This window comes from Bison bison, unplaced genomic scaffold, assembly GCF_000754665.1.
Source record: "Bison bison bison isolate TAMUID 2011002044 unplaced genomic scaffold, Bison_UMD1.0 scf7180017864072, whole genome shotgun sequence".
In the NCBI taxonomy this organism is placed as follows: domain Eukaryota; kingdom Metazoa; phylum Chordata; class Mammalia; order Artiodactyla; family Bovidae; genus Bison; species Bison bison.
Genome location: NW_011494644.1, coordinates 7,274,115 through 7,302,001, shown reverse-complemented (window position 1 = coordinate 7,302,001; position 27,887 = coordinate 7,274,115). Strand labels below are relative to the sequence as shown.

The window sequence follows — 27,887 nt, the reverse complement described above, 5'->3', positions numbered from 1 at the left end:
GTCCTGCGTCCTCCCCCCAGGACACGCGCTAACAACCCCCCGCCGGGTGGAGGACGCTGACTGCAGGCTGAGCACCAGCACGGGGCCCAGAGGACGGGACCCGAAGGCTCGTGGCTGAGATTCCTGAACCACCAGCCACCAGAGGAGGGCAACACCCCGCAGCCCACCCCCTCAGTTTTGCCCAGGAAAAACCTCTTCCCCCGAAAACCATGGCGAGTTGGGCTTTCTGAGCACCAGCTAACACCCTCCTTGCCTGGCCCTGCAGTACGCTATTCCAAACTCTGCCTTGTCTGTTTGTTTGGCCTCACTGTGGGTCAGACACACAAAACTGGATTCGACAACAAAAGCAAAGTGTCTTGTCCATTGTAGATTTTGAAACAGACGTGAGCAAAGTTTTGGTTCATGGACTCAAGGCTGCTCCAGCTATGAGCTTCTGGTAAAATACGGGACCTCATGCCACTCACTGGTGGGCACTAACCCATCCCTGACTTGAATCAGTTATATCCCACCAATTCTACTGCCCTCTCTTCTCTGGCTTCCTCATCTAGCTATTACTTTTATCCTGAGTGAACTATGTATCTTAGCTGAATTAAAGCCACTTGGAAATAAAGTAGGATATATAAAGTAAGAGTTCTAAGTAATACAGTAAGTAAGCATGATTATCAAATTTCAAGTGATTAATTCTTATGCAAGAACCAGCAATGATAAAAGCACTCCTGTCCTCTGCTTTTTTAAAAAGAACATTTTCTACTTATCAAAACTTCATTTTGTTAAAAAGTAAAATGATATGACTTAAGTGTTAGCCATGGTCCAATTACATTCTATCAGTCACTACATGGGAGAAGATGAGAAAAATGAAACATAAAATTTATGTGGGAGATTTTAGTTTAAGCAAATAGAGCTGGATTTACACTGGAGAAATGGGCCTGTCTTAGAGGGAGGGCACTCATGACATAATAATGATGGCAACAGCAATACCCAGGAAGGCTGAGACCCACTGGTCACTTACGTGTCTAACCCTGGGTAGTGCTTAAGAGATATTGCCTGACTCATCCTCAAACCACCACAAGGGGTACTATTATTACTCCCATTGAAGATGAGGGACTGAAGTTCAGAAAGGTTAAGTTACTTGCCACTAGCTAATATGCAACAGTTAAGCGTTGATTCTAGGATCCGCATTTCTTTTGACATTTTTATCATTGTCTCAGCTGCCACTTTTAAGGGAAATTCCAGATGTAATACACCAGTGAGAGGCAAGTTAGCTTAGAATTCAGGGCTGCTTGATTCATGTTCCAATGTTCCTTCAATTACATGGCAATTTCACCTTCAATTTCGGGTAATCATCAGTCCAGTGTGTACAAAGCAGCAAACTGACCTCTAAGCCAATGTTAGTCCAAGTTTTAAGAGAAAATCCAATGAAAAGGAAAGGAATCAATGTCACAGAATATCCTTTTAATACTAATCAGGGGAACATAGATCTGACGTTACTTAAGTTAGAAAACAAGTCTCTCCTAGCTCTTCCTTATTATCTAAAATCACTAAAAAATAAAATAAAATAAAATCACTAGACCCTGTCAATTTTGCCTCCTACATAACTCTTTTTTTTCTGTGATCGCAAAGATTTCGGAATCGTTTTGTTTTGGGTTCCCTGTATATAGCAGACAGTCAGGTTTTACTTTAGGATTCAATATGAACTTCTTTTCATAAATTAGTTTGACCCACTTACATTAATCAAATTGATATATATTTGGTTTTAGTTCTTCCATATAACTTTATATGATGCCTTTTACTTCTTTATAAGCAACAGCCCTCAACTCTAAAATAAACGTATTCCTGCTCCTGAACATTGTAGTTTTCCCTGGGCAACGAGGGGCAAGGGTTTTTATAAACTGGTGAAGACAGAATCATAGGACCATGAAGTATCACAAATACCCCAGAGCCCAGTCCAACTCTCACTGCTCCACAACTCCGGGGTTAAATGTCCTTGTTTCCACTCTACTCCCCTGGTGTTTTGACTGTGGAAGGTGAACAGAAAAGAGCATAGCAGGGCTAGGCTGCACATGGCAAAGAGCTCCAAGACTAGCCCTTGATGGTTGCTGGGCTCCTGTAGCTCACAGAGGAGCCTGCCAGATAAGAGACCCTTTGCATAACCATGGCCATGCCAGCGATTATGACAACAACGGGACTTGTGGTGAACATCTGTTCTTCTGTGCACGGGGCCTGGGTCATGCTCTTTTTGTCTCAACACACAGGGAACCCAAAACAAAATGATTCAGAAATCTTTGCAATCACAGAAAAAAAGAGTTATGTATCCAGGTCTGCAGGGTGCTGGAGACTGACACGCAGGTGTGTTCCACGACTATACAACTGACTCCCGATAAAAACTGAGAACACTAAGGCTTGAGTGAGCTTCTCTGCTTGGCAATACTTTGTACATGCTCTCACACACTGTTGCTGGGAGAATCAAGTCCAAGAGATTGCACTGAGAGGGGACGACAATAGAAAGCTTCTCTTAAGTTTCTCCTGGACTCTCTTCTACACACCTTTTGCCTTTGCTGATTTTAATCTGTATTCTTTTGCTGTAACAAACCATAACCATGAGTATTACAGCTTTTCTGAGTTCTGTGAGTTCTTTAGGGAAACTAGTGTACCTGGGGATCTCTGACACAGACAGTTCTCTTGACTTTGCCCTTTCTTCTCAGGTCCACAACTATCTTACTAGCCTGCTAAGCTTCACTAGATGGAGATAAAAATAGAACCCGTGTAAGACTGTGAGGCAAGTTATCATAGCTAGCCTAATCTTTCCCACAGGCCTCTCCTGTCTCCAGGCTCAGCCCATCTCTGACGTGAGCCTGAATACTGCGATCAAATCACTCCCCCTTAAAAAATGATCTCTACACTCCTCTGCTACTATTAGAAAAACAGCCCCCATTTCCTATAGCATAGAAATACAAATGCCAATAGGGCCAACCAGGTTTTATAAACAAGTGAAGCAAGTTGCCTTTAGAAAAAAAATCCCATGGTCCTTCCTCAAGTAAAAACACAATTTTAGGGAAATATTCCTCTGGTTAGGGAGTATAGAAAAATATTTCTCCACCAGTGGGAGGGAAGATCCAAGTGGGAGGGGAGTGGGAAGAATGAGCTGAGGGCAACAGCCACTCAGCTCGGGATGGTGACAGCTCTGGAGCTTGGTGCCGGCAAAGCTTTCCATTCCGCAGAGATGCCAGAAATCTGAACATAGAACTTCGTGAACGTTTAAATGGATGCTGTTTTGAAAAAAATTATTTTCAAAATAGTGAGGGTCTAACAGCACGTAATACAGTCCCGCCATTTGGGGATCACTCCTAAAATACATGAAGTTAGATCCCGATTTTATTTTTATAAGGGAAAAAGAACAAATTGCACCAAAATATTAATAACAGAAATAAAATGATTAACATTTCTCTTTGTAATGTAAAGAAAACAGAAAACAAAGCAAACAAAAAGAATGTGCCTGAGAAGAAGACTCTAAATCTCCACCAGGATGAAGAGATACAGCAAGAGGAGGAAAAGAACCAGGGAGCAAACAGGAGGAGTTCAGGGAGAAAATGACAGGATAGGCAACCAGAGTGACTATGATAGGAAAAAGCACCTTCGTTAAACAGACCGAAAAGCTTAAAAAACAAAAACACAACCTTTTAAAACCTGAAATTTAGAGGGAATTTAGCCAGTATTTTTCAATAACTATAAATGGAGTATAACCTTCAAAAGCTGTGGATCACTATACTGTACGCATGTAACTTATGTAATACTGTACATCAACTCTATATCAAATTAAGAAAAAGGAATAGGAACTTACACTGAAGTAAACGAAAAGCATCAACTTCCTCTTTATTCTGAAGAGAATGTTACTAGAATATGCTCATTAGACTGCTATGTATACAGGTATATAAGTATTTATTGTCTAAGCTATTCACTAAAAAACTTCAAAATTCACTGCTCACTTTTCAGGTTTGTGCAGAATTAATAAAGTGCGTGGTAAAAAAATGATAAAAAGCAGATAAAAGTTTAAAAAAAGGGAAGATAAAGTTCAAAATATAAAGTTACTAATTGAATTGAATGAAAAACGGTAACAGAAGATACCACCACCCACCACCTGCATGTCTCATGCCAGGCAATCAGACAGGAGCTTTATGTTATCTCATTCAGTCCTCAATAGTCCTACAATGCTTCCTTTCCGCTTCACAGATGCAAACGCTATGCACGAACTAGGATCAAATCCCAAGTCTGACTTCAAAACCTATGCTGCATGATGACACGCCGTTTATACAATGCACACTATATACCGGTATGCCCTGGGTAAGCATACCAAGCGCCTGAGAATGTGATACATATTATACCTACAACCGCAGTGCAAGGAAGGAAGTATTTCATTTTCACAAAGAAACTGAGGCTCAGACATGTGAAGCAGACATGGAAACATTTATTTTAACGAGAAGGCAGACAATCATATGGTAGCAACACTTCTCTGGGTCTCCGCATCCTATCTCTCCACCCGTTCTCCTCCAGGTTTCTTTATTCCTACTGGCTCCAAGATCCTGTCCACATTCCCTTCTATGGTCCATCAGTCTGGGCAACCTCGTCCATGTCCGTGACATCAACATTCTGCTGAACATCAAATCTTACTCCAGCCCAGATTTTTCTTCTGAATACTAGGCCTCTACTGGGCTTGTCCATGTTGGGCTATTTCCAAAATATTAACACCACACTCTAAAATCAATCCATTATCTGACCCAGCAGGCCTGTTTCACTTCCTACATTTCCTCTACCAATAACTGCATTATCGTCCACTCATCCTTTCACCTAGTAAAGGTTCCCCGAGCACTGCAATGTGCTCAATGGGACTAGGTAAGCAAAGCACAGACTCACTCCTCCCTGTGATGGAGACAGGCCTTGCTTGCTTGCTAAGTCACTTCAGTCATGTCTGACTCTGTGCAACCCCAGAGACGGCAGCCCACCAGGCTCTCCCGTCCCTGGGATTCTCCAGGCAAGAACACTGGAGTGGGTTCCCATTTCCTTCTCCAATGCATGAAAGTGAAAAGTGTTTGACCCTTAGCAACCCCGGGGACTGCAGCCTTCCAGGCTCCTCCATCCATGGGATTCCAAGCAAGAGTACTGGCCTAGATGGATACTAACATAAGACAGATATGCATAAGAGGTGCTATTCCAGCACAAAGCCTGGAGGAGGCTTCTTGAGAATGACCCTTGAGCCCAGGGTGAGGTATAAGATTGGACTGAGGAAGGAGATAAACATAGGAGGCGCATTACAGATAATTGTGTATTTGCAGAATGAGCGAAGTTAGTTACCCAGTCCCTTTGTCCTTAATTCTAATGCTCCCTTCAATGTACTCTCTCTTCTCATGTCTGTTTCCCTCTTTCTCACTCCGGCTCCTTTAAGTGGCCACGTGTTTCAGCTTTAGAGTGATTTTTCAGGCACAGAAGTTTTCCTTGACTGCTCCATGCCTGCTACTGGAGCTGTACCCTGCTCCCCCTCTCTCGCTTGGGCTGTCAACCCCCAGACATGCCCGTGTGGCAGAACTCACCAGGCTATCCTATCTCTGAACTTTTCTCACGCTACCCTCTCCATGCTGTTCTTTCTCCAGTCCTTTGGTAAACTCTCCAAGACTCAGTTCAGAGGAGCCCCTGTTTAAAGCCTTTGTAGACCTGCCACACCCATGGTTTGTTATTCCTTACTCACTTTTCCAATGGAGTTACATTCTTATACTGTTTATCCTTTTATATGTATTAATTCTCAGAGCACCTGTCACAGCGAACTAAAGTTGTTTATATGTTTATTTTTGCTACCAAACAACGAGCCCCTTCAGGGCAAGTACTTTTACTTGCATACTCAATCGTGTGCACGTATGTACACGTGTATCTATGGACTCCAGGTGGTTGAGCACAGTTCCTGGAAAGAAAATATTTCATTAACATCTACTAAATGGATAAGAAACCATCAGAAATCAAGTTTTGTTTTCTTTTAATGGTAAAATCTTTAATCCCTTACATTAGATTAAACTGAATAAATGTTAAGTAGAATATTAAAACAGTAAAATAAGAGCAAAAAACTAAACGACCATCTTAAGAGGGAATAAGTAAAAAAAAATAAATGTGTACTCTGACCTGTATTTTTCACAATAGCACAATAAAGGTCTTATTTTGTTTTAACTAAGATTCAATAACTAATAAAGCACTTTTTTAATAATGAGGAAAGGTTCTTAAGAGAATTTAGCTATGAAAATATATATTTAAAAATAAGGTCTAAATTTAGAATTTGACAGTTTTTAAAAAGTCAGAATATAAGAATGTATCTTATACCATGTTTGCTGGAGTTTTGATCCAAAGATGTGTTCACAGAAATGCTGTCCACTGTAGTCCACTTCCTTAGTCTTGACTGTGGCTCTTTAATACTGTTCATATCCATATTTACATTCAAGTTTGAGTTCAAGCCTAAAAATAGATAACAATTTTAAAAAACCACTTTATAAAAATATAGCACATTCTCCTTATGGTACCACAACTTTCATTTTCTAGAAAAACGTATGCCATTAATCTAATGTTTTCAATCCTGTCCAATGTTCCTTAATAAATATCCTGCAAACGTGGCACAGCCAAATGATTACAGACAAAGGCAAGGCAGGCAGGACAGATACTCTGGGCTCCTGACCAAGGTCAAGCAGAAACATCGTCAGAAGAAAGAGCCTGGCTAGGGTACCAGAGAAAGCAATACACAGAAATTCTAAAGAGCTAGCTAAAAGTCAATAATATACATTTTTAAACCACAAAACTGTCAGTACTATACTTGAATTAACTGTGGAAAACTACTCTTATAATTTTGATTATTTTTAAATTCCTTGGCAAAATAAGAGAAAATCCTAAGGCAGCCAAGTATTTGTTTAGCTACTAAAATATATCTCTTTAGGAACTTCCCAACAGTACCATGCATGAAGAATTACAAATGATCATGTTCAGTTGCTAACTTTTGCTAGTAACAATTTTCAACTGCCTTAGCCACCAAAGGACACTATTATTTAAAAGTAAGACTGTCCTGCTGTAAGTGCAGGACTGTACCTAAGGGCAAGACTTTTATATCCCAAGGCACAACTTACTTGATTTGCTTGTGACACATATCGGCCTTAGATATTCTCTTGGAACAAAGATGGAAATTTCTATCTTAGTCACTGACCATTAAGCCAGTATTTCTTGAAGTGTGATCCTGGGGACCATGATCTACAGAATAATCTGAGATGCTCGTTAAAAATGAAAACTTTCCAATTCCCTGCTTCTGCTGCAGGGGGCACAGGTTTGATCCCTAGTTTGGGAACTAAGATACCACAAGTCATGCAGTGAGTCCAAAAAAAAAAAAAAAGAATTGATGATAGATGTTTTCTTTAGCTGAAGTAAGCACAGGGTAAGAAATTAAAAGCATATAAATGGGCACACAATGAAAAGTAAGTCAAAATGAGTTCTTAAAAAGTATGTGAGGTTCTATTACTTCTCTGCTTAAATCTTTCCAGTGCTGAAATCCACACTAACATTCCGCATGCCATCAAAAAAAAAAGGAAATAAATTTAAAAAAGAAACTTTTCAGCAAGAGCCAGAATCTTTGTCTAATACATCCAAATGGTTCTTAATCTAAAGTTTCAAAATAAATGGTTTTTAGATACTGGGTCTGGTGGAGAGTCCATGTGATACTAGGTCAAACTTAAAAGTTTAATAATATAAATTCACTAATATCACCCCATTTGGAAAAAGTAATTAAATTTACTGCCCTCTGGACTCACCATTTAGACCCAGTAGTATGAAAGCTTTTTAGGTAAAGGTTTAGACAATAAATATCTTAGACTCAGTTGGTCACACAGCCCGAGTGTCTTTATGCAACTCTGTTGTAGCACAAAAGCAGCTAGGAAATACATAAACAAAAGCACATGGCTGTGTTCCAATAAAAGTTTATTTACAAAATCAGGCAGCGAGACAAATTTGACCAATGGGCTGTAGTTTGCCAGTGCCTGATTTAGACAACAACACTGGCGCTTGCCTGGGTTAAAGCAGACTTCCTTAACCAGGGAAAAGTCTCTTGCTCTAAGGCCAGCCAGGATAAGAAATTGCTTATTTAGAAACTTATCTTCTCAGTGGCCCAATCTATATGCTCAGTATGTAATCACACAGTGAGAGTCACTCCCTTTCACTAGTGAGACCAAAATCTCTCAATGTTCACCTGAGTATTCTTTTATCACCATACTGCTGTCTCTGGGAGGACATGGCTTCTATGGTATTCGCCTAACAGACAAAGGAATGTAAAAAGACTGCTAACAACTCCTAAAACTCGAAGTTCCATCAATGTCCTAGCTGAGTCCATAGCGAAACCAGGGAGAGCTGAGTCATGTATCAGGTCCAGCCAACATGAAACGGGAGCAGGGATAACAGCAGGCCCAACCTCCGCCCACAGCCTAGAACATGCCAGTTAACTGAACATCTTCAACAAAGTTGGGCTAGTAACCAAAGCAGATGGTTTACAAAAGAGAAAGAAAAAGGGAAACAAACAGGGGGTGAATGATCAAAGGTCAAAAGATATTCAAAGGCACGAGAAGAAAAGGGACCTAAGGAAGAAGACACATAAACCTGAAATTCCCAGAGGAAACAAAAAACCTGGAGACGTAATAAGAAAAGAGGGCTTGCGGGGAAGCAAATGTAAATGCAATAAAAGCAATTTCTTCTCTCATCCCTATTTTTTACATTTATGCCAGTAATTTATTGTAAACATTTAAACAATAGTTAAAATTTCAGATGTGACTGTTCCAAGCAGCAAAGCTCAAAATTTCTCTGGTGTGCTCTAATAATTTCAGTCCTCCCCTCCCCTTCATATCTTATAATGAAGATACCCGAGTCTTAAAAAGAAATATATGTATGTTAACTCATTTCAAACGAGCATCTGACTCTGTGACCCCATGGACTGCAGCCCACCAGGCTCCTCTGTCCGTGGGATTTCCCAGGCAAGGATATTGAAGCGTGTTGCCATTTCCTTCTCCAGTGGATCTTCCTGATCCAGGGATCGAACCACGTCTTTTGCGTCTCCTGCACTGGCAGGTGGATTCCTACCACTGCACCACCTGAGCATGGACTTTGTGAAATGTGTGATTTTCTTGAACAGAGAGAGACATTCCTGAAGTAAGAAGAGAGGCAACGCTAGAAGCAGTGTGGCCACTCAGAGCCAGAGCAGCTAAAGAACCACGTGGCGCTCATGAGAGAAAAACTGGACAGGTCAGAAAGCAAGAGGTCAACCTGTGATCACCAAGCACCAGCCCAAAGCTCTGGCCAAGGAGAAACCCACCTATAGGGAAGTTGCTGAAAGCATTTATTGGTGATGGCCCTTTTTGCAGCTCAGGTGTAGTGTGGGGCATGACATTTTCAAGGAAAGACTTCATGGCTGGCTGATGGAGTGACTGTTGCTGAGATGGCGGAGTTTGTTGCTTCACCAACAGGTTTGGATCAAGTTGACGAGATTGTTGCATCATCTGCTGCTGCACGCTAAGAGGTCGACCCTTAAAACGACAAAATGATTGGGAAAAGTTGGGGAGAGAAGTCTTTACAGATACCTTCGATCCCCCCTTCATTTTTTAATTCAGTTCCTTCTCATCAGGAAGGTGAAGAATCACTGTCCACCAGTTAATAAGACTTCCAGGCAGACAGAAGACTTAATGTTTTCCATTATATTTTAATAAAGGCATTTCAACTGCCTTGTCACAATGGAATTGATCAAAGTGGAGTGTGAGCAAAGCAAGGGGAAGGATCACACCTACCTGCTGGTCTTGCTGCTGCCGGTTCCCAGAAGGCACGCTTCTCTGACTCTGCGCCCTTTGCTGCTGCGCTAACAATCGCTGGAAGGAAAAGTGCAAACAGGTTGTGAGCATCACATCATCACAGACAAGCGTGCCGCAGAGTGACTGTGGCAGAGGGACCTACAAAGGCACGGCTCCATCTAGCTGATGTCAACACACCCTGCCTCATCCATATCATCTCTTGTTTGGACTCTCTGGCCTCCAGCCATCCTGGTGAATTGAGTCCTTTGCTCAATCTATACTTGCAGTTCATCAGGTAAACGTTTCCCAATCACCCTACTCCCATGGCCACTCCAGACTTGGCTGGGCTTGCTCATACCACATCCTGCCCTTCCAGTTTACCATCTGCCTTCACTTAGAGACTGGAAGCTCCCTGAGGGCCACGACTATGCCTGCTCTGTCTACTGAAAAACACTCTGCACAGACTCAAGTGTGGCGTTTACAGTAGACAATGAATGTACACTGAATAAGGCTGTTATTCTATTCTACTTACCTGTAACTGGGAGATCTGAGAAAGCTGGTTTAGTTGGGATAGCTGGTTCAGCATGGCTACCTGTTGAGGGCCAAAGAGCGGATTCAGGCCACCGTTGTTTGGTGCATACTTCAGCAATGAAACTGGAACCTGAGGATCACAATGGTAAGTTAACTATGTTGATAAAAGAAACTCAAGCTCACAAAACATACTATGTGTTTTAAAATATCAGTAGAGCAATTACATTTGTGGATTATTAAGGTGGGGTGGGGGGGAGGTTGTTTTTTCTGGCTTCATTAATCTATTGTTCCCATGTATTTTCATGGGTTAAGTAAAAAGTGACAGTGATGAATCCTTAGCCAGTCAATTCATACTGCTACTGTCGTCCTCCCCTCAAGGTATTTTATGAAACAGAATGATAGATTTGAGATTTAAATTGTCTTTGACTCATTTGCTCCACCCTACCCTCATCCCTTTTGTAATAACTCATTCAGAATTAGCTGCATCTCAAAGTGGCCAATAAATAATCCGACGACCAACCAGTCATCTCACTCAAATATCAATTTCTTTGAGGTTCTACTCCAGGTGAACAGTAGAGAATATAGTGGAAAAGCTTACTTACCTGAGGGGAGAGTAATGGAGGAGGCACTTGAGCACGGAGACTAGGCTGAGATGAACTGAGAGGTTGTGCTGGAGGCTGCTGCATGCCCCGGGGTTGTGCTGCTGTGTTTCCAACACCAAACATACTGGGATTGCCATTCTACGGAAACAAACCACCACCACCAAATGACACTGGGATTCTTCAGGGACTAACATCCCATTACCACACACTGTAATTCTGACTTAAACACAGCAACTACATGTAAGAGAGCTCTTATTACTTATACAAATCAACAGAGAGCCTGAAATACACGTGTGGACTTACCTGTCTAACAGAATTCAAGTTTTGCATACCCAGCCCTGCTATGGAGCCCAGGGCCTGGTTAGGTAGTGCACTATTTGAAGGGGGAAGCTTCATGCTTTGACTGGACATAAACTGCATGTTTTGGGATTCATCTGCTACAATGCCATCCTGATTGGACAGACAGAAAGACGTGCAACACCAGCCAAGCAAACAAGTGGAAGGGAGAAATCATTGCAGCAACAGGAGAGAAGTCACATGACATTCCAGCATCAACAGGAAACAGGTAGAAAACAGAAGAGATCAGATTAGTGTTAATTCTAGAGCACACAAAAAGAACCAAACATATTTCACGGGGTTAAGAGGAAAATATAAATAGGATCCCTGTAATCAACTGCAACATAAAAGGACAATGAACTATAAAAGGACAATGAACTACAAGTCCAGTAATATTTGGAACTGGGTTATATAACCCTTCATATTATATTAAATGTTCTAAACTGTTAATGAAAAATTATGCTATTAAGTGTATTGCTTTCTTGGCCACAGGGGTAAAACAAGACAGAAAACAAACAGACAACTTACCTTATCAAAATAAGGACTGCGGTCCATGGAAGACTCTTTGGAAATCTGAGGCCGAGAACCAGGGCCTTTCCCGACCGTTCGATTGTAATCACCAATATTTAGGCTATGTTTATCTATCTCCATTCGTTTGTCTTGTAACATTCCTAACAAATGCAGGAAATTATGTCATCAAGTAGGAAGAGAATTAACCTACTTAGTTTCAGATAAATTTACAACAGAAAGAGAAATACTCACTTCCAAACCAAAATGACTTCTGCCTTGACATGTGAAAAATGCACTAGCACTTAGCAAATCTTATATTCTTCACAAGTTAAGTTTAGCAGACAGTATTATTTTATTGAACCAAATAACTTGAAACCAGACTAGTAAACAGGTAAAACATCGCTGGTCATCTCAAATCTGCTTAATTTTATGATAGCAACATAGTTTCCAGTAACCAACAACAGGAACAGCACCACGACTAACCATCACCCAGCAGATGCTCTCAATGTGCCAGGCACTGCTGTGAACACGCATTCTCATTTAATGCTGATAACTCTACTGTCATCACCCCATTCAGCAGATGGGAAAGGTCTCCCCTCCCTAAGGGCTTGCTCTGCTGACTTCTCTGCAGTAAATACGACCTCCTCTCATGGTATCTCTGTGTCTAGCAAAAATCTGTGCTTGAAACAGCCAGCTCCCAGGCTACCATCCTCAACAAAGCTCTAACTTCACATCCTTACCATATTATGCCTCCTGAGCCCTCCTCTCTCCATAGCTGAGCCACTTCTTTGTGTTTCTTTGATGTGGGGATGTACTCAGTATGTTCAAGGTCTCAGTCTTTCAACTCTCTTCAAACTGGCCTCCCTTAGGCTTATTCACCATCAAGGTGACCCTCAAATACCAATGTCTACTCTGACTTGACGCCTGTGCTCAGTGGCACATCTTCAACTGCCTGCTGGGAACCGTCACTTGAATGCTCCTTCATCACTTCTAACTGGACAAACCAAGCACGATACTGCCCTTCGATCTTCATGGGGCTCAGAGGCAGTGTCTCTACTTTTCTAGTCACACAAACTTGAGTCCTTGGTTTTCAACTTGTTAAAATTGCAGTCCATTTCCTTGTTCCTTAGGCTTCATCCTCAGATCTCACCCACAATTTCTTTGCAACTGCTGTCCTCCTTTGAGAGAGCTGCTGCTGTAGCCACCACCACGACACACCCACCTTTACCACCCTCGTTTTAGGCGAGTGGAAAGGAAAAATTTTTAACAAAGGGAAGTACAGTTGCTCAGTCATGTGACCCCATAAACTGTAGCCCACCAGGCTCCTCTGTCCATGGGATTCTCCAGGCAAGAATACTGGAGTGGGTTGCCATTCCCTTCTCCAGGGGATCTTCTCAACCCAGGGATTGAACCTGGGGCTGCTGCATTGCAAGCAAATTCTTTACTATCTGAGCCACCAAAAGGAAAGTATTCTTCAATAAGCATTTGCAACAAACTCTTCCCTGTTCTCTTTCCCTCTGTTAATTCACTGAAACATCCAGGATAGCCATTTTCAACTCTTTTCCTCACTTTTTTTTCCCCCCTCACTTTTGACATCTAACCTAGGCAACTCTTCTCTCAAATCTCTAAGTTGTTCTTTCCTAAAAATCCACATTATTTCTGCCTACCTAATAAAATCTTTTTTAAAAAAGTAGTGTGATACATCCTCTCCCCAAACCATTCCTCCAACCATTCGGCATCACTTCAGAAACCATCTGAGCTCCAAATGTGGCAGCCTTCCCTTGACCAATTGTATAAAAAGGCCCTTAGCTCTTGGCTAAGTTACCAATGACACTTCTCCTAACCTCCAGGGTCAAATGCATACCAAGACAATCACTGGTTCCATTTCTCCTCTTTCCTTAAATGCCATTTTTTGCCCCTGGACTTTGTTTTTGGTCCATCACTCCAATCCTCTTGTCAACCCCTCCTTTTGTTAAAATTTTAAATTTTTTGGCCATACCATGCAGCTTGCAGGACCTTCCCCAACCAGGAACCTAGGCCCATGGCCGTGAAAACGCAGAGTCCTAACTGCTGGACTGGCAGGGAGTTCCCTCCACAACCTATTTTTGAAGCTGTACTACCACTAATGTCTAATTAATTATACTTATTATCTCCAGCCCTACCTTTTATAAACTCCACACCCAGATTTGTTTTTACTAGTTACTGGATATCACCACACGGTTTTCATAGCAACTTTGAACTCAGCAATCTTGTCTGTCCAACCCATTATATATTTCCTATCTCAAACAATGGCCAGTCACTGGTTCATTGTCTCTCAGCTCCAAATTCACCCTTGTTGACTGCTCTCTGAAACTGTATCTGGGCTCTACATTTTCTTCCTTTGCCAACTGGCACTGAGGTTTTATCAGCAAGGGGCACTGGAGAGACGCTGCAGGCAGAAGTTTTGCCTACTTGCTCTTGGAGGCTCTGGCAGTGCTTCAGCTTCTCCTGTGCCTTACCCTCGCAGTTCAGGGTGGTGAGCCTCACTCGAGGCCTTCTCCCACCATTCCCAAATACCTCCAAGCAGCTCTGTAGCAGAGAGTGTCTATGGGGACACACCCCTCCATGAGAAGCTTGTCCCAGCACCCTAGAAGGGTACAGTGCCAGCAAGTTCCAACAACATAGCATCCCAGCAACTTCTCTTGCCATTCAGTGAGTCATGCAGGAGGCAGAGCCTTGTCCTCATAGGAACAGACACATATTCTGGATATGGATTTTTTTTTCCCCCTTACCATCCATGGTCTCACAGAGGCCTTATCCATCACTCCTCACAGCACTGTCTGATCAAGAACTCATTTCATAGCAAAGAAAAGACTAATAATGCGCTTAACTGGTCTTACCACAGACATCACCTGAAAGTAGCTAGCCAAACTGGAAGGTACAAGTGGTTACTGAAGACTCGGGTGCAAAGCAAGCTGAGAGGCAACACCCTAAAAGGACGCAGCAAGACTCCAAGGGTGAAAGCGGACGCGGCTTCTCGCACCACCTCACCCAGTAAGCGACAATTCTGCGTGCTATCTACTGCTTCTCTGTCTGTCAGCTGTGCAGGCCATTTTCTTCTTTCTCTTCGCTTTCTGCATTTTTAAGCTGCTGAAAGCTGACTTTTACAATTTAGTCTCTAGGTTACTTCTTGTATCAGCTATTCATATATGCTTAGGAGGGCCTGTTGTTATCTCTTCCTCGCCAATCCCTCACCAATCTAACAGTAATTCTGTACATCTGTATTAAACTTTGCCTGTTCAAATTACTGTATGGTCCCTCTCCTCCACCTGGACTTGGACTACGCCAGGAACACTACCACCTACACAAGTGTCCAGACGAGGCGGCTGGGAACCATCTCCTACCACACCCTCGTGCTCATCCTCTGTCCCACACTGGTTCAAACAAATTATCAACTTTTCCTGATTCTGATCCCTGTATCTCCACTGAATTAAGATTCTTCCCACCAACTGTCTTAGCTTAGAGCTATGAAAATTCTCACCAGCTACAGCAACAAAATTTCTAACTGGTTTGCTATGCTTAGTAACTTTTAGTCTTCCTCCACTGCTAATGCTTTCTGTCCCAAGATTTTCGATCTACAGCCATGACTGTTTTTCTAAAACATAAATCCAAATCATTTCATTCTCTTGCTTACAATTCTTTAATCTCTTATTTTCAGAATAAAGCTCAGACACCCAAGTGCCACATGATTTAGAACCCACCTAGTTTTCTAGCAAATCCACCTAGGTACAGCTTTTACTACCACCACACTCCCACCACCATAGTCAATTTATATCTATCTATTCTTCAACTACATGGAACTACTTGCCATTTCTCCAATATGGCTTCAGATGTTTCTGTCATTGTATCCGGGCCTTTGTAAAAAGTGTTCCCTAAATTAAGAAGACTGTCTCATCCAACCTGGATAACTCATTCTTGACAAGACTAAATCTGCAGTAACCAAAGACTAACAGTACCATTAGCTTAGATTTGCACAGTGATTTACACTTTAAAAGGCACACCAAATCGCATAATCCCCACATTCTAATATACGCCAGAGAACAGGAACACTGAGGCAGAAACCCAGAGCTCCCTCTCCTGGTTGAGGTCAATGCTTTTTCAGTTGGATTACGTCACAAGTGAGTCTCCCCATCAATGATGAATATGAAACTCAAGTTGATTTAATTTTTTCTTACCTCCAGAAAGGTCCATCTTATTGCTCTGTACATTTTCTTCTGGCGAGTCTCTCTGAAAAAGAAAAAAGTAGCTTGTTAGTTGAGCTTAACTTGCTAACGAAAATAAAAGTGAAGTATTTTACTATTTCCTTATTTGTGAAATTTAAGTGGAACATAAAACATGTTAGGCAATGTTCATTGCCTAACATGATAAAAAATAATAAAAGAAGATATGTGATCAGTATTTTTAGCTGTAACTATAAAAATAAAGAACTCATGGAAAATTTTATTCTAACCTCAGCATATTCATAATGACTCAGCAAACAATTAAAGAAAACAAAAAAATGAAATTAGAGTAAGTTTATGAACCACCATTAAAAGGGGAGCAGGTTGCTGAGAAAACATACTTACCGAAAAACTGATATTTGAAAACTGTTTAACAAATGGATTTATCCATGCTTCTTCTTGTTTGTTTCCACCTTTCATCATTCCCTTTGTAAAATAAAAGAGCAGAAAGATGCCATGGCCGTCTCTATTTATCTCGGTATAATGATGGATTAATTAAACTTCAAGACAATTCCCAACTCTCATTTTTAGCCAATAATTTCTCCTCCAACCAACTCTTCTCACAGAGTTGTTAATAATTAAAAATCAACTTATTTGATTTTCAACTTCCTTTGCTCCAGTCCTCTGGTATAGCTGTAATGCACAGAGAAATCTCTAAGGGCAAGCAGTCAGAAGGAAAAGACAGAAGCAAAGGGCCTTGATGACCCACAGAAAGTAAACAGGTCCTCTGGATAATGGAGAACTGTTCATCAGACAGTTTCCAATGTACAAGTGGACTGTGTTCTAAAAAATTAATTATAATTTGGATTTGTAGAATTCTCACACCAAAGCAAAGTAAAAATAGTCACTAGGCTCTCAGGTTAGTCCAAAGAAACCAATTAAAACCATAATTTAATTATGCTATGTGCACTGTACTGAAAAAACACCATATGTTTCCATACGAAAGAGTATTTTAAAATTCCAATTTATGTTGCCAAGAACACAATATCCCCAGCAGCAACTAAAGCTGGGATTCTTCCTACTCGGTGTTGGCTTTCCGTGGCTGGTTGGGGTATGGAAGGTACGGAAACCACTTGGAAACATGAGCTGAGAGAACAAATGGTCCATGATTAGCAGCTTGGTAGACAGGGAGGCTGGAAGCCATAGAGACCGAGGCCGCCCATAAAGGATCACAGAACCATTCTCAGCTTGTTGCCGTAATTTCCCTATCCCGTTGCTACTACCTGTTCCTTCTGACTGCGGAACAGAACACAGCTTCGTCATTTCCCCTTGAAAGCAGGTCTCTGAAGCAAGCATCTAACCCTTTCCAAGGTTTGTGAAGTTGACTTTGATTCCTTTTCCTCTTTTACCCCCACCCCATACTTAACTGGTTGCTAATATCTGTCTCTTTAATCCCAAATGTCTCTCACATCAGTCCCTTCTACTAAATATTTATTTCTGCTTCCTAATTCAGGCCGTCCTTTCTAACCTGAATGAATGCAGACGTTTCCTAAATGAGATCACTAACTTTGGTCTTCCTTCCAATTTTAAAAACCAAACCGATGCTGCCTTTTATTCAATTTGATTGGCTCCATACATTATGCTAAATAAAGTTCAAATTATCTGGCATCGTACTGTAAACACTTTAGCATCTGCCCCTAATCTAACTGTGGAGTAGACTGTCACTTCTTTCCCCCCACATTCTGTATTTCGGGCTACCACTTTTCCTAACACATCCCACTCCCAGGCATCTTCGAAACTCAAGCTAACACTCCTTAGAGCACTGCTCACACCCCCATACGGAACCCTGAGCTCCCTGAAGTATGCGCTTATCCTAGTGTTTCTGAACCCCCAGCACTAAGCACAGTACCTGGCACACAGCAGAGGCTAAATAAATATTTGCAGTTGCTTTCTAAAAGATTTTTACTAGTAGAAACAAAGGAGAAAGAGTAAAAAGGCTACACACCCTTTCCCTTCTCCTTTTTTTGCCACTCAGACCCTGTAAGGAAAGACAAAGTCACAAAACAGCATGGTCCAGTGGGAAGAACACAGGGTTTGGAACTGGAAGACCTAAACTTAAATCCTTGCTCTGTCACTTACTAGTTATGCAACTCTGGGCAAGCCACCACCTTTTCCAGTTTCAAATTCCTTATCAGTATTCTATCTCAGAAGGTTATGAGGATCAAATGATTTATGTAAAACATGGGAAAACGATTCATACACTATATGCTGAGGCAATAGGGAATTGCAGCCCAATGAAGAAAAGTCTTAAAAATGAAAATGGCAGGTCCTAGACTTAGAATCCCAGGTTCAAAAGGGAGGGACCCTGGCCATGAGCTACTGGTATCTGACTTCTTAGGTCCCTCAAAAAGAATTCATTCTCAAACAGGTTGGAAAGGATATATCAGAATCACCTGGGGGGACTAAGCACATATTTTGAAAATGGGCCCCAAGAAAATCTGACACTAGTCTTCTCAAACCTGGCTCTGCATCAGAAACATTTGGAGAGCTCGTTGAGAACAAGAAACTTGGTTCAATTTTCAAAACAACAGCAGGCCTAGAGTATAGGAAATTATACTTTTAACAAATGCCTTACAATTCTGATGTAGAGCCAGGTCTGGAATAAGGTTTGTCCACATAAAAGCAAAACCAAACGCTCTACTCATTCCTAGGGATTTCCATCCCAGGACCTTACTGAGTAGAGAAGGGACGAAGATGGGGGACGAATAAGGACCACGGTAACTCTGGGTAACGTGGAGGTTCGGGGCTCCAGGCGAGGAGGTGAAATGGGAGATGAACTGGCAGTGGGACAGGAGGAATCAACATGTAGATTTGCCCTTCTCTTCATCCTCCCCACTGCAGGTACCATCCTGGGGTGAGGGGTTGTCCCAGGTAGCACTGGTGGAGGTGGGGGAGAGATGTCAAGCTGTAGAAGTGGGGAGAAAGGACCTTCCTGTGGTCCTAGGTCTCTCTAGATGGCTGCCCACACAGGAAGCTCTACCCAAGTTGGGGACTGCCTGGACTATACTGACTGCCATAAACGGGCAGGCAAGCACGTTATCTTCTGTGGGGAAACTACCTTTGGAATTTAAAGTTTCAAGGGCTTTGCCCTTGAAATGTTTACCTTCGAAGACATTTTCTTTGTATATGGTGGCCAATTTAAAGATGAATTAAGCTCTTGAGATGAATTACTATTCCACATTCCAATCTCTACATCTTCTTCCTCTTCCCAGCCAGTGGGGCGATTTCCAGGCAAGGGCATATCATCACCACACCAGCCGTCTTGCATAGATTTTGGCCCTGATTGTGGATTTGTGACAAAAAGAAACATGCTATAGTCAAACAGTTCTTTCCAGAGGATGAGCACTCATTAAGGGGGCAGAGCTGGGGGACAATCTAAAAACCCTCTTTTATTTCCCTTCCCAGGTTTGCATGGCAAAAATGTATGTAATATACTGAGCTAAAAGCTAAACAAGAATTTAAGTTTAGTAAAATTTTCGATAAAACACTTCTCATGCCTTTACAAATCAGAGGATTCCTAAACATGGGACATTGGTGGCATTCATGTTCGTATTTGCTTAGGAACTCAAGGATGAATGGAACTTTTAAAAATTCATCTTAATACATATTTTTAAGGAGACTGGCCCAGAAGTACAGCATGCAGGTCAGAAGCAGAAAGTATCTCATCTCTATACTTGGGTCTTTGGAATCCCTAGAAGAATAGTAACAATGTCTGTCTGAATATTAAGGGTCCTTCCTGAACTCTGCTCATTATCTGTATAGTATTTAGGGGCCTGTCTGGTACCTGAGCCAGACCGCTTGGATATGTGTCTCCATGACTATTATACTCAGTCTCTTGTGCTGGATAGCATGAAAGTTGCTTGACAATTACGATAACATGTGGATACATTATCAACGTCATAAACGTTATCCAATTACTTAATTATAGTCAATGAATCACCAGTGCTATCCAACGGAAACCAGCAATTATCAGTAACTTACCAGATTTGCTTAATGTTTGTGGACCAACAGAGCTGGAGCCCCACGTGGATGTGCTGGATGCCGCAGCAATGGGTTCGCCCCAGCTAGGCCCACTGTCTACGGGTTTACCCCAGGCTGAAGTACCATTATCCACAGTTGTGGCTGGAGTTGAAGTCTCCCCCCAGGGCTCACCCCAGCCTTTAGAAAGTGTGGGAAAAGAAGTCATCAGCAGGTTGAAGGAGTAATAAGGAATACTTGGGGAACAAAAGAAGACCTTCACATTTGTGTATTAAATAATGATGCTGTGATGGGCAAAAAGGATGGCTTCTGTTTTATGTAAAGAAGACAAATAATTTTCCATTATTATAATCTAACTACACTTTTTTTTCACCTCTTCTTTCAGAACTGCCCTCGAGGTGCACAGCAGATTCTTTTGAATAATCTTAATTATGGCAAGTCTTCCTCCTTTGAGGATGAATTTAATTCCTAGAAAAGCCAAGTCATTCTGAGTCAAACCTAGTCAAGCAGGTGATCAAGCTGGGTAACAGTATGTGTATAAAACTTTTACTATAAGTACAACCTTTCAACATCACTGTTCTGGAAAATGTAATTTAATAAGACTAATGATAGGTAGGCATCCTACTTGTATACGCTGGACAGCACTTCTTAAAATTTATTAGGCTGTCCAAAGCCAACCATAATCAACAAAGGCAAAGCCAAGCCATGAACACACTGTTTTAAAAGAACCACAACAGCCTTCCCCTTAGATACATATACCTTTCTTCTAAGAATTAAATCTAAATTAATAATACTCAGAAAAAAGAATTAGGCGCTGAAACGTTAGTTCATGAAAATATTTCTGTCTCTACATCCAACAGGATTATTATTCAATGAAACCTCCATTAAAAAGACAGTACATCTCAATGACAACTAATGAAAAATGTCACTGTCATATTACATGCCCACTGTATTCAACATGCCTACTTAAATAAATCCCTTCTATGGCCAATTACAGTATCTAGATTTTTAGAGGACTGTACTTTTAGGTACTTGTTTTATTTCTGGGGATAATCAAATAATAAAACCAAAATTTAACAGCTCGAGTCAGAAAAAGTGAGATGAGGAAAGTGTACAGTATTCCCACTTGACATCCCTTTTCCAATTCTGCCTTCTATAACCTTCCAGATAGAGAATGGAGTGCGTGGGATTCACAGCCAATACTATCAAAGGCAGAGCCGTTTCCCGACAGTAACACCTTCCCCATAATCTTCTTCCCTACAAACTTCTCCTGGATTAAAGTTAAAAAAAAAAAAGGTTTGTGTGCACATCCAAAAACAGTAAATTGAAACAAGGCTCCTGTGACTGTGAAGTACTATGAGAAACAAGACTGCAGAAAACGAGAACTTACCGGAGCCACTGCTCGCCTCTTTGTTTGAGATGGTACCTGCAGACGGTAGCAACTGGTGTACCTGTGCTTGCTGGTCTGAGCGACTGCTGCCATTTGGGACGTTTTTGTTCCACATGTTCACATTTTTGTAGTTGTATTTGCTGGGATCTCCCCAAGCTGAAGTCCCATCGTCAATCTCCATTTTGCGACGTATGGATTCTGGGGATGGCTCCTCCCAGCCCGTGGGTTCTTCCTCTTTCGCTGGGGCTGGCATAGGTCCTCCCAGCCAGCCTGTACCAGGAGGTTTGCCTGTCGCTGGCGGGATGCCCCAAGATCCGACAATGTCTTGTTGCTTGTTCCAGTCTGGAGAACTGACCGGCTTTGATGAATCTCCCCAACCTAGAGACTGATTAGACTTTGGAGGGTCTCCCCATCCCTGGGAAGGATTCGGTTTAGAAGATTCGTCCCAGCCTGATGAATTATTTGGATTAATGTTATTTCCCCATGTAAAAGAACTGGTTTTACCGAGTTCATTCCAACCAGAAACAGACCTATCACTGTCACTACCTCCTGAGCTAGACTTCTTGTTAGCCTCTCCCCAATGGTTACTCCTTTCTCCCCAGTTGTCACCGGCAGAGACGGACCACCCTTGGTTTGACTTTTGTCCGTCACCCCATCCCTGTTTGTTCTTTTGCGAATCATTCCATGCGGACTTCTCTTCTTTGCAGTTCCCCCACTGATTGCTCTTGACCATTCCTGTAGCAGCAGAGTCATCTTCCCATCCCCCCTGGCAGCTTGAGCCTTTGGAATCTCCCCACCGCAGAGCAGGTTTGGGATCTCCCCACCCCGATACAGATGAGGTATCATTACTACTCGGGCTAGTCTTATCTACACACGCCCCTGAGTTAAAAGTCTGTGTTGCAGAGCTTCCCCAGGCCTCTGTCCCATTGTCAGTCTTTCTCTCCCCTCTTGGTGATGTTTCTGTATCCCAGGCAGTATTCTGCTTAATAGGAGTCTGTCCCCAGCCAGAGTTGGACAGGACACGTGGATCTAAGTCAGTTCTGTTTACAATGCTTTGGAGTAACGTGTGCTGATCCATCTTCCTTCTGTCCCTACTCTGATTTTCCCCAGTCGCTTTCTCCTCGAGGCGTCCAGTGCTTTCTGTACTACCTTCACTCTCCACTGTACCTCCCGTTTTGGCCCACACACTGCTTTGCTCATTTGTCTGAGATGCGGCAGAACCCTGATCCTCTTCCTCAGTAGACTTCCATCCGTTTGTAAACTTCTTACCGTTGCCATTTGCACTGTCACTGGAATGCTGGTTGCCAGGCAGTTTGTTCCACTCCACGCCGGGTGTATTAGTGCCAGTGTTTTGTGCAGGAGTTCCCCACCCTCTTCGACTTCCTCCAGAATTTGCACCATTTCCCCAGGATGCACTCTGGGAATTCACTGCTCCAGACTCCCACACGCCGCCTCCTTTGTTTGTGTTAACTTGAAAGTTAGTGCCCATAGGCCCGTTTACGCCAGGCTGCATTAGAGTTGCATTCACAGTGTCACCATTAGCTTGGCCATTAGGGCTTGAACATTTGTCTCCAGAGTAATTAGAACCATAGGCACCCCATGTAGTACCGTAAGAGCCTCCACTTTTTGACTCTCCATTGCTAAGGTGAGAAAGGGAAGTGCCATTTACAACCGAGGGAGCCTGTATCTGAGGATGATTCATTGTGCTCACACGCCAGGCCCCTGTATTACTAGGCAGTTCATTATTCTGTACTGAACCGGAGTTTGGTAAACTAGAGGTCATAAAGTTAGTAGTGTTATTTGGTCCAGTCATTTCAGTGGTAATATTTTGAGGTTGACCACTGAATGAAACCTTCTGTGTACCACTTACTTCAGATTCACAAGTTTCCTGAAGGCTTCCCCAGGTACCATGGGTGGAAGCACCACCCACTTTAGAGTTAATACTCTGATTGTTAGGCATCTGGCCTAAGGGACTGCACTGAATATTGATGCCAGAACTACCACTCCCTACAGGCCCTTTTAGGGCAAGTCCGTTGTTCTCTAATACTGGCCAGGCACCATGGTTGCTAGCTGAATTCAAAGTGCTTGGATTTAACCCTCCATTTGATGAAGAACTTACAGTGCCCCAAGCATTCATTCTATTGTTGCTACTTTCTGATTTGCTTTCAGGAGCATCCACAGAGGCCTGACATGTGCTTATTATGGCTCCATGGGAAAAACCCCACGGCCCAGTGCTACTTCCGTGGCCCACATTATTGCTGCTGCTACCAACCACAAACTTGTTTTGGGATCCAAGTCCAGTGCTATTCCGAAGGCCATCATTTTCACCACCTGTGCTCCCTGAAGCCATGATAGTGATGGGTCGCTCTGATTCAGAACTGGAGGCAGAATCAGCATCCATACATTCTGAAACCAACTCCGGATCACTGCCAGGGGCTGAGGGCCATGCTTCTTTTTCAGGGGAGTCGTTCACAACAGCATTCTTACAGTTTGTACGAGAGTCACTTGTAGACGACACAGGTCCCCGCTCTGAATTTTCATAATGGGATCCTGAAGTATTGTGGTTTGTATCTAGAATAAAGAAGAAACACAAAAATATATCAAGTGTTTGAAAAAATGATGAATATATTATAAATGTGTATGGCTCCTCAACAAAATATAACACTTGGCAATATAATTACAAGGGCACTGGTTATATCCCAGCCACTAACTTTCCATATTCAATAATTAATTCCACATAGGCAGGGAATTTTGCTGCTCTGTTCATTTATGTTATTCCAAGAGCACAGAGTAGTACCTGGAACATAATAGCTCCTCAATACATGAATGAATGAATGAATGAACATATCAGCAAATAAAGAATTTGGAGTCAGGAAGGATAAGGTAGAAATGATTTATTAGGATGATGGAGCAACCTAGGCTTAGAGGCCCAACCTCAGGAAGGAAGGGCCTGGGATGGAAATGGGAAATGACAAGTGGACAGGCCAAACTTGGCGAAATGTACTAGAAATATATTAGGAATCCTTTTCTATCTATATAGAATAGAACAACTATTACACAAATAGAACAAATAGAACAGCTATTTCACACAACTGTTTTGGGTATTATAACAAGTTTATAAGAATTATAAAGCCTTTTCCATTATATTTGCATTTCATTAGTGTTCAAATTCAATCTGAAAAATATAGCACACAAGTAGAAATACTGCCTTCATAAAAATGTGTTAACAGCCATGTTTATTAGAAGACAACAGAAAACGGTTGATATGCTAAAGATCAAAGTTATGATTAAAAATTCAACTGCTGACATTCAAGACATTAATGACTAGTCATACAATCCTATAAACTTAAGACTTACTGGTATGTATTATCATCTAGTTATTTTATTGCTTATAATGTTTTCCAAAATGCATCACTCTCATTCAGTTTAAAACTCTGGTTAAGTTAGAAATCTTCAGAGATAAGATGTGGGCATTTAGACTTTCCTCAGGGGGTTGTTCATATTGTAGTTCTTTACTACAGTAGTTATCAGAATCATATTTAGTAAGTAATACATATGCTTAAGTCATGTCCCAGATATAATGAACCAAACACTAGGTGCTATAAGCCCAGAAAGTAAAATATCACTCATTGTGAGGGTATAGTGAAGTGACACTCAGTTGTGTCCGACTCTTTGCAGCCCCGTGGACTGTAACCTTGCCAGGTTCCTCTGTCCATGGACTTCTCCAGGCCAAAATACTGGAGTGGGTAGTTGTTCCCTTCTCCAGGGGATCTTCCCAACCCACCGGACGAATCCAGGCCTTTCGCATTGCAGGTGGATTCTTTACTGTCTGAGGAACCAGAAAAGCCCATGAGGGTATTGCTGATACGGAAAATCAGATTCAACATGCATCATTATTTCTCAAAGCACAACTGCTAAGCAGCAAAAGGTGAAGAGAGCTAGAAAGAATAGTAAAAAAAAAAAAAAAGGGGGGGGGATGAAACAGAGACAAAAAATGTACACGTAACTCATTAAATACATATATTTTCTCAGAAGTTCTCAAAGTGCTTCTGACTTCCACTCTCTAATTAAAAAGTACTTGGCAGTTCAAAGCTTCCAAGGAAAGCTTTTCATCTTTCAGTGCCCATGAGGAGGATTTTTCTCAGGAAATAAAGGACACAAAAACATCAGTCTCACTAACAGACAGTGCCTGCACTGCTGGCAGTATCATTCAGCACGCTGGAGCACATGCTTTATGCAGAATGCTGTCACTGAATCCTCGAAACAACCCTACAGTAGGCATTACCTTCCCTTTACAGATGAAGAAATGGAGGCTCAAGGGCTGTAGAAAATAAGGTGAGAAAATCAGAATTCATCCTAAAGTAAAAAAGCGGGGTGGCTCAGAACATAACTGGAACTCTAGAGATACCGAGACTGAAGTCTGTGCAGTAGCTGTATGACCAAACTAGTAAGATGGGAATATACACAGTACATACGGACTTCTTTACCTGGTTGTTAGTTAACCTAGCTTCATACGTAAAGTATGCAGCTCACTGCTGGCTTCAAATAAGTGCTCTATGAAGGGCAGTTTGGTGCAGTGCTGCAGAGTAAAACTCTCAAAGCCACCCTGCTTGGGTTTAAAAGTCGCTCTGTTATTTACCAGCTGTGTGACTATAGGTAAGACCCTCAAATCTTCCTGTGCCTTGGATTCTTCATCTATACAGTGGGAATAGTAATAGTAGCTACCTCATAGAGTTGTAAGGATTAAATGATTGCTAACTAAAATTGCTTTGAACTGTATCTGATTCAGATACAAACGAGGGCCATTATTTTTCACTAATTATATCAATGATTATCATAATTTTCAATCCTATCTGCAAAGTTCTTCATTCTACCATACCTCTCTCATAAAGAGCAAAATTAGAAACCATACACCAATGTGCTTACTTTAAATCTCTACTTAGATATCTCAAAAAGGTTATTAACTCCTAGATTATACCTCCACAGGTGCCTCCTCTCAAAGGAAAAAACAAGCCTGCTTCTTTTCCAGTTTTCTTCATCTTGGTAAGTTTCCTAATACCTAAGATTTACCCTTGATTCTTTCCTGTGAACAGCAAATCCAGAACATCAGCAAGTCCCAAACCTTCCACTTTTCTCCAAATCTAAAACAATCAAGCCATGGTCTATAACAAAAGTACTTCTGATATATTATTTGCGTGTGTGTGTCTTGCCACTTCCCATTCAACAGGAATAAGAAAACAAGACTGAGAAAGACAGACAAAACTACCCAAGCTGAAAACAAAGGAATGGACCTGGGGTTTAACACTGAAACATAATCAGCATTCCCCTAACAACAGGGAAAAGACAGGAATCTGTTATCAATACAGTTACTCAGGTTTGTGCTAGAAGCACAAACTGATGAAATATGACACCCAAATGAGGTCAAGATAGTAAAAAAGAAACAAAAAGGGTTAATATGTAAAAAGCCAGTTTTCCTATGCACCAAGAATAACCAACAAGAAAATGGGATGGAAAAGGATCCTAATTATCGGAACCACAAAAAGTATTAAGGAAGCTTTGAAATAAAGTTAACAAAAATATTCAATTAAATTTTATTGCAGGTCATAGCAGATACCCTGATTAAATATAAACTTGCTCCTCAATAGGAAGATATAACAATGTTCCTTCTGAGTTTAATTATAAAAATTTACTAACAAGAGTCGGTAATTTGATTAAAGAGATATAAAGGTTTTAAAATTCACATAAGACATATAAATAAAATCCATAAATTCCACTTTTATCATGCACTAAACAGCACTGTCCTATCAGAGTATGTAAGAACAGAAAAATTAACCCAGAAATGGACCCAAGTATATTATCTAAGGTTATATGCCAAAGGTTAGCATTTTAAATCACCTAAAGAAAAGGAATATTCAATACTTTTAAAGATTTCTTAAATGAGATGATCTATCAAAAGTAAATCCAGATGATTCAAGTGTTAAAGATGAAACCATGAATTTGTGATGAGAATTTTGTATACATAAAAGCAAAGAAACCATTTAAAAAAAAAAAAAAAACTTGGCTATTTACAAGAAAGGTAAGGGTTTTTTCTTTTTTAATGTCTGAATACATCAAAAGCAAAACGCCCCAGAAAACAGCAGAATACACTCTGCAAACCAATTCTACTATCTTTAATGGTAGTGAAACTTTCTCACAATCTGGCCATGACCTAGTTTGGAGGGGGTTATGGTCCACACCTGCCTTTTGCTGTGTATGCCCATGTATTTTAGGAAAATAAGAGATGCCATCAGTAATTATTAGCTAAAACTCCATTTTTAATCTGGAACATACTTGATACTTTCCCAAAAACATAAATTAAGAGGCTACCTCAAAAAACTGCATTTACCAACAATAAGTCACAAAGACCACTTTTTGTTATGAAAAACACTTTAGCTTAGATACA

General features: G+C 41.4%; 1 protein-coding gene across 4 annotated transcripts in view; it reads right to left on the bottom strand.

Moving 5' to 3' along the window:
- The window catches only part of TNRC6A (trinucleotide repeat containing 6A), a 73,354-nt gene that overhangs the window by 11,414 nt on the left and 34,053 nt on the right, over positions 1–27,887 (bottom strand). For 2 of the 4 annotated variants that reach the window (XR_825051.1, XM_010837215.1), the window contains exons 4-15: positions 21,446–24,016; positions 20,059–20,235; positions 19,181–19,356; positions 18,023–18,055; positions 16,423–16,503; positions 16,033–16,084; positions 11,837–11,979; positions 10,973–11,110; positions 10,372–10,500; positions 9,840–9,917; positions 9,371–9,581; positions 6,358–6,489 (exon numbers count right to left, since the gene is read on the bottom strand). Coding sequence is in view for 3 of the 4 variants with exons in the window: in XM_010837215.1 (XP_010835517.1) it covers positions 6,358–6,489; positions 9,371–9,581; positions 9,840–9,917; positions 10,372–10,500; positions 10,973–11,110; positions 11,837–11,979; positions 16,033–16,084; positions 16,423–16,503; positions 18,023–18,055; positions 19,181–19,356; positions 20,059–20,235; positions 21,446–24,016 (3,921 nt within the window). In the remaining variant the exon portion in view is untranslated. Of the gene's footprint in view, positions 1–6,357; positions 6,490–9,370; positions 9,582–9,839; positions 9,918–10,371; positions 10,501–10,972; positions 11,111–11,275; positions 11,423–11,836; positions 11,980–16,032; positions 16,085–16,422; positions 16,504–18,022; positions 18,056–19,180; positions 19,357–20,058; positions 20,236–21,445; positions 24,017–27,887 lie in introns of all 4 variants that reach the window. The other 2 variants (XM_010837217.1, XM_010837216.1) reach the window with 2 other exon arrangements.